This window comes from Sardina pilchardus, chromosome 7 (genome assembly GCF_963854185.1).
Source record: "Sardina pilchardus chromosome 7, fSarPil1.1, whole genome shotgun sequence".
In the NCBI taxonomy this organism is placed as follows: Eukaryota; Metazoa; Chordata; class Actinopteri; order Clupeiformes; family Clupeidae; genus Sardina; species Sardina pilchardus.
The window spans coordinates 5,387,082-5,399,110 of record NC_085000.1 but is presented as its reverse complement, the minus strand read 5'-3'; the positions used below and the strand labels follow the sequence as shown (position 1 = coordinate 5,399,110).

The 12,029-nt window shown below is 46.2% G+C and overlaps 2 protein-coding genes across 7 annotated transcripts in view; one reads left to right on the top strand and one right to left on the bottom strand.

The window, feature by feature from the left end:
* Positions 1–481: 481 nt before the first annotated feature.
* Positions 482–4,788, top strand: ribc1 (RIB43A domain with coiled-coils 1). The gene is made up of 8 exons (XM_062542105.1): positions 482–582; positions 804–1,024; positions 1,141–1,361; positions 1,456–1,570; positions 1,811–1,929; positions 2,512–2,748; positions 3,182–3,348; positions 4,628–4,788. The coding sequence occupies exons 2-8, from the start codon at positions 826–828 to the stop codon at positions 4,707–4,709; spliced, it is 1,140 nt and encodes a 379-aa protein (XP_062398089.1). The 5' UTR covers positions 482–582; positions 804–825; the 3' UTR covers positions 4,710–4,788.
* A 384-nt stretch (positions 4,789–5,172) lies between these two features.
* l1cama (L1 cell adhesion molecule, paralog a) overlaps positions 5,173–12,029 on the bottom strand; it is a 46,038-nt gene continuing 39,181 nt past the window's right edge. For 2 of the 6 annotated variants that reach the window (XM_062540421.1, XM_062540425.1), the window contains 8 exons: positions 11,524–11,646; positions 10,752–10,928; positions 10,274–10,387; positions 9,560–9,712; positions 9,137–9,271; positions 8,901–8,973; positions 8,696–8,707; positions 5,173–8,431 (listed from right to left, as the gene is read on the bottom strand). In XM_062540421.1, the coding sequence (XP_062396405.1) occupies positions 8,146–8,431; positions 8,696–8,707; positions 8,901–8,973; positions 9,137–9,271; positions 9,560–9,712; positions 10,274–10,387; positions 10,752–10,928; positions 11,524–11,646 (1,073 nt within the window). In that variant the 3' untranslated portion in view covers positions 5,173–8,145. Of the gene's footprint in view, positions 8,435–8,695; positions 8,708–8,900; positions 8,974–9,136; positions 9,272–9,559; positions 9,713–10,273; positions 10,388–10,751; positions 10,929–11,523; positions 11,647–12,029 lie in introns of all 6 variants that reach the window. The other 4 variants (XM_062540426.1, XM_062540427.1, XM_062540423.1 and 1 more) reach the window with 4 other exon arrangements.

The window sequence follows — 12,029 nt, the reverse complement described above, 5'->3', positions numbered from 1 at the left end:
AATGATGCAGTAGAGTAGCCTAATCAGTTGCGGTAAAATGAGATTATTTAGGCGACTTTTCTGCGGTGCGCAGCTGGTGCAGAGGGGAGCTAAGTGCATCCCATGTCCATATTTCCAGAATGTCAATCTTTTAGTCACCACTAAGGGGATTCATTTACTTACTGGTGTGGCATAAAACCATGCCCTGGACTTTTAAACGTCAATAGGCCTACACAAGCAGATCTCATTGCTTATCTTTCTATTCTTTGAACGCTAGTTGGTCTCGCGAGACCATATGTCTAGACGAATGTGCAGGGGGAATAATCCAAATATAAGATCAAGTCATGTGGCACAGCTACGTTATGTAATCTACATTAATACTAAAATAGACAATAAGATTAATTCAAAATGATAATCATTCGATAGCCTACACAGTATAGCCTAGGCTACACAACCACAGGAGAAACAAGATCCTAAGTCATGTTTCCATGGTGACAGAATGCGTCAAACAAAGTTTAGCCAGGCGCAACACTGTATCATTTCATGTAGCCTGCAACTCTGCAGATGGGATAGGCCTATTCTACATTGTTTCTAACGAAAAAGGTTTGCAATTGCAGTAGCCTAGGCCTACTTAATTAGCCAGGGTGCACCCAGACGTTCACCCAGAGTTCTACATATAGTCTTATTTGATCTTAGCACAGTTTTTAATTGCCTTTTCGTAGGCTATTTCCACAGGCAGCATTTCGACTGGTCTTGTGAATTTTAGCAACTTAAGGCTACAGCAATCAAATATTTGAATTAACCTTTGTTTTATTTTATCTAAGGAGAAATAGTTACGAGGCAGAAATGTATAAAGTTGACCTGCCCGTGGACAACTCTGTGGCTTTGGCGGTGGAACGCCGAAGGGCTGCAGAGGCGGCGCGCCAAAGCAGAATCTTTAACCCCAGGAATCGCGTGATGGGTTTGGATCTTCAAACGCTGGATCAACAGGCAGCAGAGAGGAGAGAACGGGAGGAGAGAGAGAAGGAATCTCAAAAGGCATACGGTAACTATTCGTCTTAAATGTAATGCCGAGCCTCTGTCTGTCCACATCACATGTATTTCATGGTTCTGTGAATTTTGTGAAGTGGATAAGCAATACCATGCCCATTCACGTTACAGATGCTTTGCGCGTGACAAACGATCGCATGTTAGAACAAAGTCAGCGAGAAGAAGAAGAACGAAAAAGAGAACAGATGAAAGATCTGCTTCAGTTCAGGGCCACTTATCAGCGTCCAGAGGACTCTCGTGATGCCGACCTCACGTGTGGCCGACAAGGGGCGCTCGCGCTTAACCTTTCCATCCCGGAGTCTCTGGGGCCTGCGAGCATGCAAGTATTTAAGGTAGGATGGCGTTGAATAGGCTGTGCTCCTTTCCTTTGTGGTTTGTAACCTCTGAGAATAGCGTGAACAACATATTGTTTCTGGGTGTGGCCAGGGAGAGGACCTTGGGGAGAAAGAGAGGAAAAGAGCTCAAATCGAGGAGACGGAGAGGCAGCTGAGAGCTCAGAGAGAGGACACGGAGAAACTGCGCCTGTGGCACAAACATCAAGGTGAAAGCAGAAATGTTCATGGGCATTTTCACACCTGTCCTACACGCTCAGTGCACTGCAATGGAAATATCCCCACTGGGTCTTTGATCACTTAAATGGCTAGAATTCCGTGGATATACACATTGTGTGCTGCCTCATATTATGTATTTTACTGTGTGTGTGTGTGTGTGTGTGTGTGTGTGTGTGTGTGTGTGTGTGTGTGTGTGTGTGTGTGTGATGATGATGATGTATATGTTTCAGAGCTCCAGCGGGATAAGTATCTTGTGCAGCAGGACCTGAGGTCCGCCCATCTCCAGGCTCTGGAGGAGGAGGGCAAGAGAGTTGAGCGTCTGGCGCTTACCAGCTTCAACCAGTCTCTGGTACGAAGAACACATTTGGCAACACACACACACACACACACACACACTCACAGACAAACACACACACACACACACACACACACACACACACACACACACACACACCATTCACTGTGTGGTGTTTGCAGAGTGTGTTCATGCAAATTAACATTTTCAAAGGCAAGAACTTATTCAGTAGAATGCGAGACATTATTCATTATTCATACTGTTTGTTTTAAAGGAAAATAACTTGCATCATCTGTGCCACAGACAAAGCTTTTTAATTGATGCTGTATGTGTGTGGGCGGTAGTGCACTCCTTTTAAAAGAACTGCCGTTGTGGCCTTGGATTGTTTGTTTTCACACAGATTAGCCAGGGGGAATTGTAATGAGCTGTTGCGATTTTGGTCCCCCTCTTTATGGCCTCCCATGCAGCAGGACTTGACATTGCTTTTTATGGACTTGCACTTAACAGATGCCACCCAAGGCTTTTGAATGGTGACAGTCCTCTCTGACCAGCAGCTGGTGCCTGTGTGCCTATGTGTGTGTGTGTGTGTGTGTGTGTGCGTGCGCACGCGCGCTCGTGCGCATGTGCTCTTCACAGGCCGAGGAGCGAGCGGCGAGAGAGAGGCACGAACGCGAGCAGAACGTCGGCATGGCGATGGCCGAAATCCGCCACATGGTGACCTCCGACCTCCTGACTGAATGCCCCGAGGCCGCCGAGCGAGCGACGCGGCAGGGCTGGGGTCAGCGCGTGCTGACGGACCGCTGGAGAGGGATGACCGCCGAGCAGCAGGCCACCGTCCTCCGAGAGCAGGAGCAACAGCGCCTAGAGAACGAGGTAAAGACACTAGACTACAGTCATTTCCCGCATATAAGTCGCATTGTGTATAAGCCCTGTGTATAAGCCATAAACACAGGACAGTGTTTTATGCGAGTTATGAGTGTTAGAAACAAAACCATATTGATACCATGTTAACTGTCCCCGTGTATTAACCTCATAGCTGAAGAAATTTTGCAAAATCAATGTATAAGCTGCGGCTAATAGTTGGGAAATTACGGTAGCTATGGTCAGCCACCGGCTACTACAGCATCTCCAGGCGCGTGTCCCCAGAGAGGTCTGCCGGCGCTGCGGACGCCGGGAGTGCATTACTGCAATGAAAAGTGCTGACCGCTCGTTTAGCCGCCTCTCTTCATCCGCTTTCGACCCATCGTTCTGTTTGTGCCATTATCCCCCCCCTTTCCTCTCCTCCTGCATTTCATTTTGCGCTCAGAGACAAAGACAGGCGGAGCGGCGGCGGGAGCAGGCCTGGGATCAGGAGCGTCTGGAGCAGGCCAGAGCCCTGGAGGAGGCGGCCGGGAGGGAGCGCGAGCTGGACAGACAGCGGAGGATGGAACTGAGCCGACACAACCAGCAGCTGGCGCAGCAACAGCAGCAGCAGTAAGCAGGCCGGTGGCTGAGCCAGAGCCTCCTTTGCTGATGCCACCTAATTGTTAAGAGTTAACTGAAAGCAAGACATTTTTTGGGGGGTGCTTGCAAAAAAAAAAGACTTTTGTGTCTCTCCTGGATTCTGTAATCAGCAACAAAAATGTTCAACGCTATTCGGCTGCATCAACCAATTGCAAAGCGTCCAGTGACACAACCATGCTGGTGTGTTCTTTGGCATTGTGTGCACCACCTTGAAGGTAGGGGGTGCACTCCTGTGGTGGTCTGGCAGAGGTTAGCAAGAAATGCTAACCTTCTATCCAACACCCTCAAAGCCACCACAGCACTGTGGCTTCACACGCCTGTCCCCAGAGCCCATCAGTTACCAAGACAACAGGCCTCCCTTGAATACTCGTTAAGGCGAGGTAATTAAGCTGATGTTGTGCAGATGCAAGCAGGCTGGGCTCTAAAAGACTGATTTTTAGCAGCCCGATTGCTTCAGCGCCGCACACACTCCACCAGGCTCTAGCCTCACCCTGAGCTGAGTACGCAGCCGACCATCATTAATCACCCATACAAGATGTGCTCACACGCCGCAGGCTAGCACGCTATGATTGACACTTAGATTCTTGTGATGTCCTTACATATGCAAAAACGCCATGCAGAAGGGTCGTAGACAATATTGAGCTCTTTTTCACAAACATGCTTCACTTGGCATTCGCTCGTGCCTGTTTAGGTTTAGGTGCGGTGGTGAAACAGAGCGTGTGGAAGAAGCACAGTGTGAATTCGAGGGAATAAATCACATTTTATAACTTGGGAGGTTTTTTTTATTATTATCATACACCTTGCACACATTTGGGCACTTAGTGACAGCTAGCAACAGTTAAGGGGGTGTGTGTTTTAATTGTGATGCCATTGTCAGTGTTCTTGCCACCCAGTGTGTGTAATTGCTTAGAATCGTCTGAGTGGTCACAATTTAGTGGTTAGGTTTTGACAGCCATGATTACCAACCTCCTGCAGATGCAAATGGGATATAAATGGGTCGACATTTTGGGTGATGAATTTGGCATTCAGTCATAAAACTAAAAACATATGCTTCAAGTTGTTGAATTTATACGCATTATCTATTCTATTGGTTCTGTTATGATCTATTCAGACTGGATATATTTGCCTTTAGAAGTGAGTGGTAAATCAGAAAACTGAATTTCAGTGCTTTCCTGCTGTCTGGCAAACTCTTAACATCTAAACATTAGTTTCTCTTTCTCGTTTTCTTTCTCCCCCTTCTCTGCACCAGTCAGCAGTACTTGGACAAGCAGCTTTACACCAACCAACCGGCGGTCAGCTACTTCACCCAGTTCAACACCAGCTCCCGCTGATCAGGAGCCGCTTCCCAGTCACAGTGTCCCCACACTGTACTCAACAGTGGAGACAAATAAAGCTTGTTTCCACTCCTACTGTAGAAGGCTGGTAATCCTGTTATTTTGCTGCATGCCCCTAATATGACACTGTACTCAAGTCATTGAGAGGATTCATGTCTCCTAAAGTGGTAAAAGATTATACCCCTTTCGCGCAGGGCTTTGGTTTGAGGGAGAAAGAAAATGATATGGATAATCACAAAAGGCGACATCTGTTTTGATTGAGATTGTTCCAAGGGTTTTTATTTATTTATTACGTAATTACAGTGGCTTATTCATCATACGAGTACAATAATCATTTCTTTCTCAGAAAAGAAAGGCAAACACAAAGCGAACCTCCCCTCACCTCCCACTCTCCTCCACTCCACTTCCCTCCCCTCTCCTCTCTCCTCCCCTCCACTTCCCTCCCCTCTCCTCTCTCCTCCAGCTCTCCAGCTGCCAGTCACTCCCACCCCTCCCGTGGTACAGACAAACCCAGCACATAGTGTAAGGGGATATGCCCACACAGACTGGCACACACACACAGGCCTCCCCTTCAGCCAAATTCTGATAACACTGCAAACACTACGTCCACTCAAGCCACTGGTGCTCAGTCATCTTCACAAGTGTCTATGTTTTTTTTTCTTCTTTTTTTCAATTGTAGTTTTCTGTCGTAAGTATAGAAAGGTCCTAAAAGAGAAGTGACGATCAATCAAGGTCCTCAAAAGCAAAGGAAGCCAACAGAGAAAGGCAGTATAGTGTATATCTGTAATTCACTCAGTCTTTCATGCATAGCCCCCAACATTTTTGCCCAGACACTCACAACACTGAACTCTAGCAGCAGACTGGTAGAATATTGGCATACCTTCGCATCATTACTCATTACCGTATGAAAATAGATTAGTCTAGAAGTATTTTGTCCTGAGCATGTCTCTCACTGAAAACACAGGATGGGCTGATCGCGTGTCCCTTCACCCCTCTCACCCACAGTCTAATCTGGATCAATCCCATCATATCCCCCAGGACTTGCGATCACGGCTAAGACGTCATCTGGCCACAGTTGGAACGGTGTTGTGTGTGTGTTTGTGTGTGTGTCAGCACTTTGCCAATGCTCCCTGTCGAGTGTGTGTGTGCGGGTGTGATGTGTTCGGACTAAGCTGCTGCACCCCTCTTTGCGTCTCTGCCTCAGCAGAAACTGGATCTCGGGCAACAGATACACACAATACTGCGGCTTATGAGCTACTAGAAAGCAACCAAACAAACAAGGGTGGTTCACTGTGTCATTTTTTACCCCTTGACAATGTCAACACATACAGTATTGTGAGGATAGGTGGAAGAAGGTTTCTTTTTTTCTGGACTTTTATAAACTACGTTCACTATTTTTTTTCTGAAAAACAGCCATGACACATTTAACATGTTCAACAATGTTAAATAAAAAAGAAAGCATATTTTAAAAATCTATTAGCAACACTTCAAATTAAAGAAAAAAGAAAAAAATAGCTGTAAAACAATTCAATATATAACACAATCTTTTGGGTTATATTTACATTCAAAGAGATTTGAGGACTTTCACCAATTTGCCCTCTTGAAATCCACATAAAAGCAATGTTTTTGTTTGTTTTGTATTACATTAATTTTATTATAAATCAACAGTTAAACCACATAAGCACTGCTTTCAAAACCCACCCACCCTCTCATTTTGCACCAGTAGACCAATTAAAAAAACAAACAAAAAGAAAAAAAACAAGTGGTATTTGGTATATCAGAAAGAGACGATTCTTCCCAAGCCCCACAAATGCATACATTCTCAATGCTAGACATACATGTTAACCATTACATAAATGATTGTGTTTTAAGTCTAATCAAAAAGTGTAACATCTTCAAAGTGTGTGTGTGTGTGTGTGTGTGTGTGTGTGTGTGTGTGTGTGTGTGTGTGTGTGTGTAATAAACCTCTCATAACCCTATTCAACAAAATACTGCCTTGTGCTGGGGTACACAATCAAATGCGTATCTCTATGGCTTTACACCAACAGGACTGAGAGAGAGGATTTGTCAGTACACATTGTTTAATACACAGCTCAGTATACAATAGAAACAGACAGAGACAGACATAGAGGACTACACAAAAGAAGTGACAGTATGGTAGCTGACACCACATGAATGATTTAGAAGATGAGATGCATTTGCTTTTCAGGAGCCATTTGGGAATGTCAGCAGGCACAGGAACAGATAAGGGATGACGCCTATGTCTATAATACTGTACTTTATGATTAAATCAATACATGTGACTCTATGTACAGCTTGCTATAAAGTATTCTCATGTCAAAGTTTTCTCTTGCATCCTAACTATGTACAATATGTAGCTTTATTTTAGTAGTGTTTTTTTTAATTCTTTCTTTTTTTTTCTCGTTCCTTGAGGTACTTGTAAAATTAAAGTAAACTACCTAAAAGGATGGTTCAGAAAATAAAACAATGCATTCGGAGTAAAAAAATAAATTATAAGTCAGTAAAACAACATTACGGACGGCTGTAGTTAAAAGTCCTTATATAATGACATGGTAGCATACACTGGCGAACATAAGTAAGCTAAATCTCACATTGTATAATTTGTGCTGTCCGTATGCTTGCATGATGCACTTATCAGGTTACTTAAGGCCCACGTTCTATGGCTCTCTGTCCCACTGTCCCCAACCACCCTCCTAAACCTGTCCGCAGCCGAGGCCCTGTCGCTGCATATGGCGTCCAGCATAGGGCTTACTGTAACTGCTCTGTCACATGATGGAGATGTCCCTTCGAATGGGTTGAATGAGATGGAGGAGAGGAGTAGATGTCAGTGGCTGTCAGTCAGTCAGAACTGTAACCTCCTGCACTGGACACACAGACAGAAACAACAAAGTCAACATCAGGACATGTCAAGACGGTCATTTTTGAAGTGGTTGTGTGTGTGTGTGTGTGTGTGTGTACTGTATACAGTATGTATGAGTGTGTGTGTGTGTGTGTGTGTGTGTGTGTGTGTGTGTGTTTCTGTTTGTTTGCATAGTGTTTGTGTTTGTGAGTGTGTGTGTTCATGTGGGTGCACCTGTGCATGCATGAATTTGTGTGTGTGTGTATGCTGTATGCTTGTCTGTGTCACGGCAGTCTGTAAATTCTCTGTTTAAGAGTGTTGTTTTGGTGTGGAGTCAGTGTGGGTCTACGTTTAGGTTTTGTCTAAACAGTCTGAAGTCAGTCGCAGCACATTAAACTCAATAGCAGTGTGTCTGCTAACAACTTGGCATCAGGTATGTTTGCGCATGCACTGGTGTCTGCCACCAGCTGGACGCTCAGATGGGTCAATATTGGGATAGTTCAGTGGTCAGTATGGGATAGCAGGGACAACTGGGATGTCGTGTTTGGTCTGGACTTTTCGCACACTGTCCCTTTAACCTAAGAAGGGCGATGAATTTGGCAGCCCGTGATTGGTGGGGGTGTACGCGGGCGGGGCGAGGGGTGGCGAGCCGTCCGGGGCCTCGGTCTCGGGCCCGTCGCGAACGCCGCCACCACCGCTAACGCCGCCGCTGTACTGGCTGGCCAGCGACTCGTCCATGATCACCTCCGTCTGCACGCTGTGGCTGTTGCCGTAGTCGTCCAGGTTGCCGTCGTCGCTGCACAGCTTGCTGTCGTCGCACAGGGACGGCTGGCTGGCGGTGCGCTTCTCGTCGTTGTCACTTCTCATAGAGACATAACGAAATAAGAAAGGAGGAGGAAGAGAGAGGCAGAAAAAGAGAGAGAGACAGAGAGAGAGAGAGAGAGAGAGAGAGGTGGGGATTAGGATCGTGAATCGTCTTCCCAGAGGGGATTTCATGTATACTACAGATGGCTTGGGGAGAAGAAAAGAACCAGGACAATAGCGAGCATAGAGTACAAAGCATAGCTAAATAACTCAAAGTGGAAAGGCATGCAGAAATGAACCCAAGCTCTGCACTGCATACCTTTCTAGGGATCTGCAAAGCAAGGGAGGAGCGCATGGGGAGAGAGGGAAGAGTGAGGTTTAGTAAAAAGAGAGGGAGCACATCAGGGTTAATAGAACTTAAAAAACACCTCTACTTGTATAACTATATAAACTTAAGAACTTATAAAAAAAAACTGTTCACACATTCATACAAACACACACAAATGCACAGCCAGTAAACACACCTGTACTCTCCAAATGTTTCGTCCTTCATGGGTCGGGCTTCAGAGTCTATGTGACCCTCTTCTTTATCTTTGACTAAGGAACAAAAAGGAGAGAGAGGAGAATAAACCAGTTTGCTTGCATGAACCTTCCCTTCACGACGTATCTTTAGCATGATACACTCCAGATAGGAGCAACACAGTGTGTTGTGTCCAACACATTTGTTTTGAGAGTGTACTGTGAGTGGTTTGCTGCCCACCTGAGTACTTCCCCCCTTTGCTCCTCTTGATGAAGCAGAGGATGAGCAGAAGCAGCACGAGCAGTGCGATGGCGCTCACCAACCCGATGAACCAGCCCTCCGTGGCGAAGCCCGACTTCACCGGCATCACACCCGCTGAAACCAAAGACGACAGCGCTCACGCACCGAATATTACAGAACACGACACAAAACACACCTAAGTATCCTGCCTACACACCAAAAACAAATTGACAGAGGTGTGCGAAAGCCAGAGCGCGATGCTCGGAACCGGCTCTAGACTCAACCAGAAGCGATGAATCACTGTTGACTTTCATATTGCTCTGTGTGTATCATCTCCGAAGATGAGAGCGGTGTAATATCCTCTCAAACTCAATAAGTGCAGATAGTGTTCAGCCTGAGCCAGGCCCTCTGATGGATAACTACCTGCTCCCTCCGTCTGGATCTCGCTGTCCCAGTAGGGCGTGTTGTTGTAGACGAGCTCCAGTCGATACTGGGAGCCCGGCTGCAAGCCCTGCAGCTGGTAGAAGGACTGAGAAGAGTCCAGCCTCTCCGACCTCTTCCACCCTTTGCCCCAGCCTGTGCCAAATCGCACACAACAAGAACAGAGACGTCTCTTTCAGTGAGGCGGGTAAACACTTTTCTTTTTTTGTCTTTCTTAAGAATAGAATTCAGCGATGCAGTACAGCAGTTGAAATGTTTCCCGGTGTCAAGATGTCAGTGAAATGTGCTTGGTGTGGGGAGAGGACTCTATTCCCTCTCCACAGTGTGTGTCTGCAGTGTGTCAGAGTGAGAAGTGGAGACAGTGTGCAGAATTGGGTGAGAAACTCCCAGGACTGGTGGAGCCTTGTGTGGCAGAAAGAGCTGTGTTGGGGAAAAACCCTCTGTGGGCTGAATTGTGTGTGTGTGTGTGTGTGTGTGTGTGTGTGTGTGTGTGTGTGTGTGTGTGTGTGTGTGTGTGTGTGTGTGTGTGTGTGTGTGTGTGTGTGTGTGTGTGTGAGTGTCTGTGCGAAGGATGGCACAGCTTGTGGGTGGCATGGGGGGCATACAGTACTCCCCAAAGAGCCATCATTACGGGTAAAGTATGTGCTAGGATCTCCAGGGCTGACTGGCAGCTCCCTCCCATTCTCCCACACTCACCGTTCTTATTGAGGTAGCGGACATGGAAGCCCACGCTCCTGTGTCTCTCCCGTGAGGGCCAACTGAAGTTCACAGAATGCTCTCCGACAGAAATGTTTATGTTGGATGGAGGAGCTACAACCAAACACAACAAGTCATAGTGATTTAACATCTCTAATAATCACCACCTGTTCAAACAGGATGAATACAATCAGGAACCTATATGGACCTACATGATGGAACAACAGTTAGCCGTGATCAAATAGGAATTCTAAAATGGAAAGTTCCGGTCTTTCATTATGATTGGTTGAATCGCGATTAATGCCATTGTAAAACACAACACAAACCTTTTGCATTTTGTTCTATATATGCGCTACCACAACTTACACAAAAGTTGATGCTTGTGCGCTTGTGCGCTTGTGCGCTTGTGCTAAGGGCGTTGTGTACAACAAGCTGAAGCATACAAAGTGAAACAGTTCATCAAGACCCTTCCTCGTACCTCCATCCAGTGTTGTGGCCCCCTCCCTGGTGACGGCTGGACCCTCCCCTTTACTGGTGCGCCCCCGCACATGGAAGCGGTAATGGCTGTGGGGGTCCAGCTGCCTTAGGGTCTCGCTGGTGACCGTGGGGTCGTCAATGGAAATGACCTGCATAGGGCTGTCCTCCGTCACCACAACTGAAAGTGTTAAAACAGACGGAAAGCGGAAAAGGTTTTTTCACTGTTCTACACCCGCTGCTGTCATTGATTAGGCATTAATACATCTTCTCAGTCTGGTACTGCTTAGCCAAGAACATGATTTGGCAAACGCCATGATAATACCCGGCCATGTCAATAAAGCTCATTAAAGTGGATTCATATTGAGAGTGGGTGGGGGGTGGGGGATGGGGTGTAAATCCTTCTTAGCGTACAGATGAAGGAGAGATAGAAAGAGGTGTATAGAGAGAGGGATAGAGAGAGGGATGGAGATGAGGAAGAGATAAGGAGAGATGTACAGTACAGAGACGAGTGAATGCTGCTTAATGCTGGCAGACGAGATGACCAGCTGTGGCTGGCTGTGGTCTCAGGTGAGAGGGGAGGGGAGGGGAGGCTTACAGTAATTTCTCACATATAAGCCACATTGTGTATAAGCCGCAGGACAGTGTTTTATGCAAGGTAAAAGAAACAAAACCATATTAACACTGCCCCGCCTGTTTTAACCTCATAGCTGAAGAAATGTTGCAAAATCAATGTATATGAGCTAATAGTTGGGAAATGCCGGTAAGGGACTCACTCCTCTGGTACTGCAGCAGGTAGCCCTTCAGCACCCCGTTGGGCTGGGCAGGAGGCAGCCAGTGCAGAGTCATCTCCGTCTCAGATGGGCTGTCCAGCTCAAGGGACACTGGTGGACTGGGAACTGTGAAGGTACACATGCAAACACACACACACACACACACACACACACACACACACACACACACACACACTTGTAAATAATTGTAAAAGTATCCAGAATGTATCTTATATAAACGTATAGCCTATAAATCTATTCACACACACACACACACACACACACACACACCCAATTGTAAATAATTGTATAAGTATCCAGAATGTACCTTATATACTGTAAACATACTGCTTTCCAGATAACTTATTTTATGAAATGATATGATTTATCTGAGATAGCTTTTGTTTTGTCATCCATCATTTCTTTGATTCTGTTATCGCTGCTTGACAAGATGAATTTCTCAACAGAAGCCCAGATGCTTCCTGAGATTTTAAGTCTTCTGTGCCTTC

Excerpts from the sequence above, each read along its gene's own strand:
- ribc1 (XM_062542105.1), top strand. The coding sequence starts at position 826 with ATGTATAAAGTTGACCTGCCCGTGGACAACTCTGTGGCTTTGGCGGTG. Across the intron at positions 1,362-1,455 it reads CGAGCATGCAAGTATTTAAG|GGAGAGGACCTTGGGGAGAA; the intron begins GTAGGATGGCGT and ends GGGTGTGGCCAG. Across the intron at positions 2,749-3,181 it reads AACAGCGCCTAGAGAACGAG|AGACAAAGACAGGCGGAGCG; the intron begins GTAAAGACACTA and ends TTTTGCGCTCAG.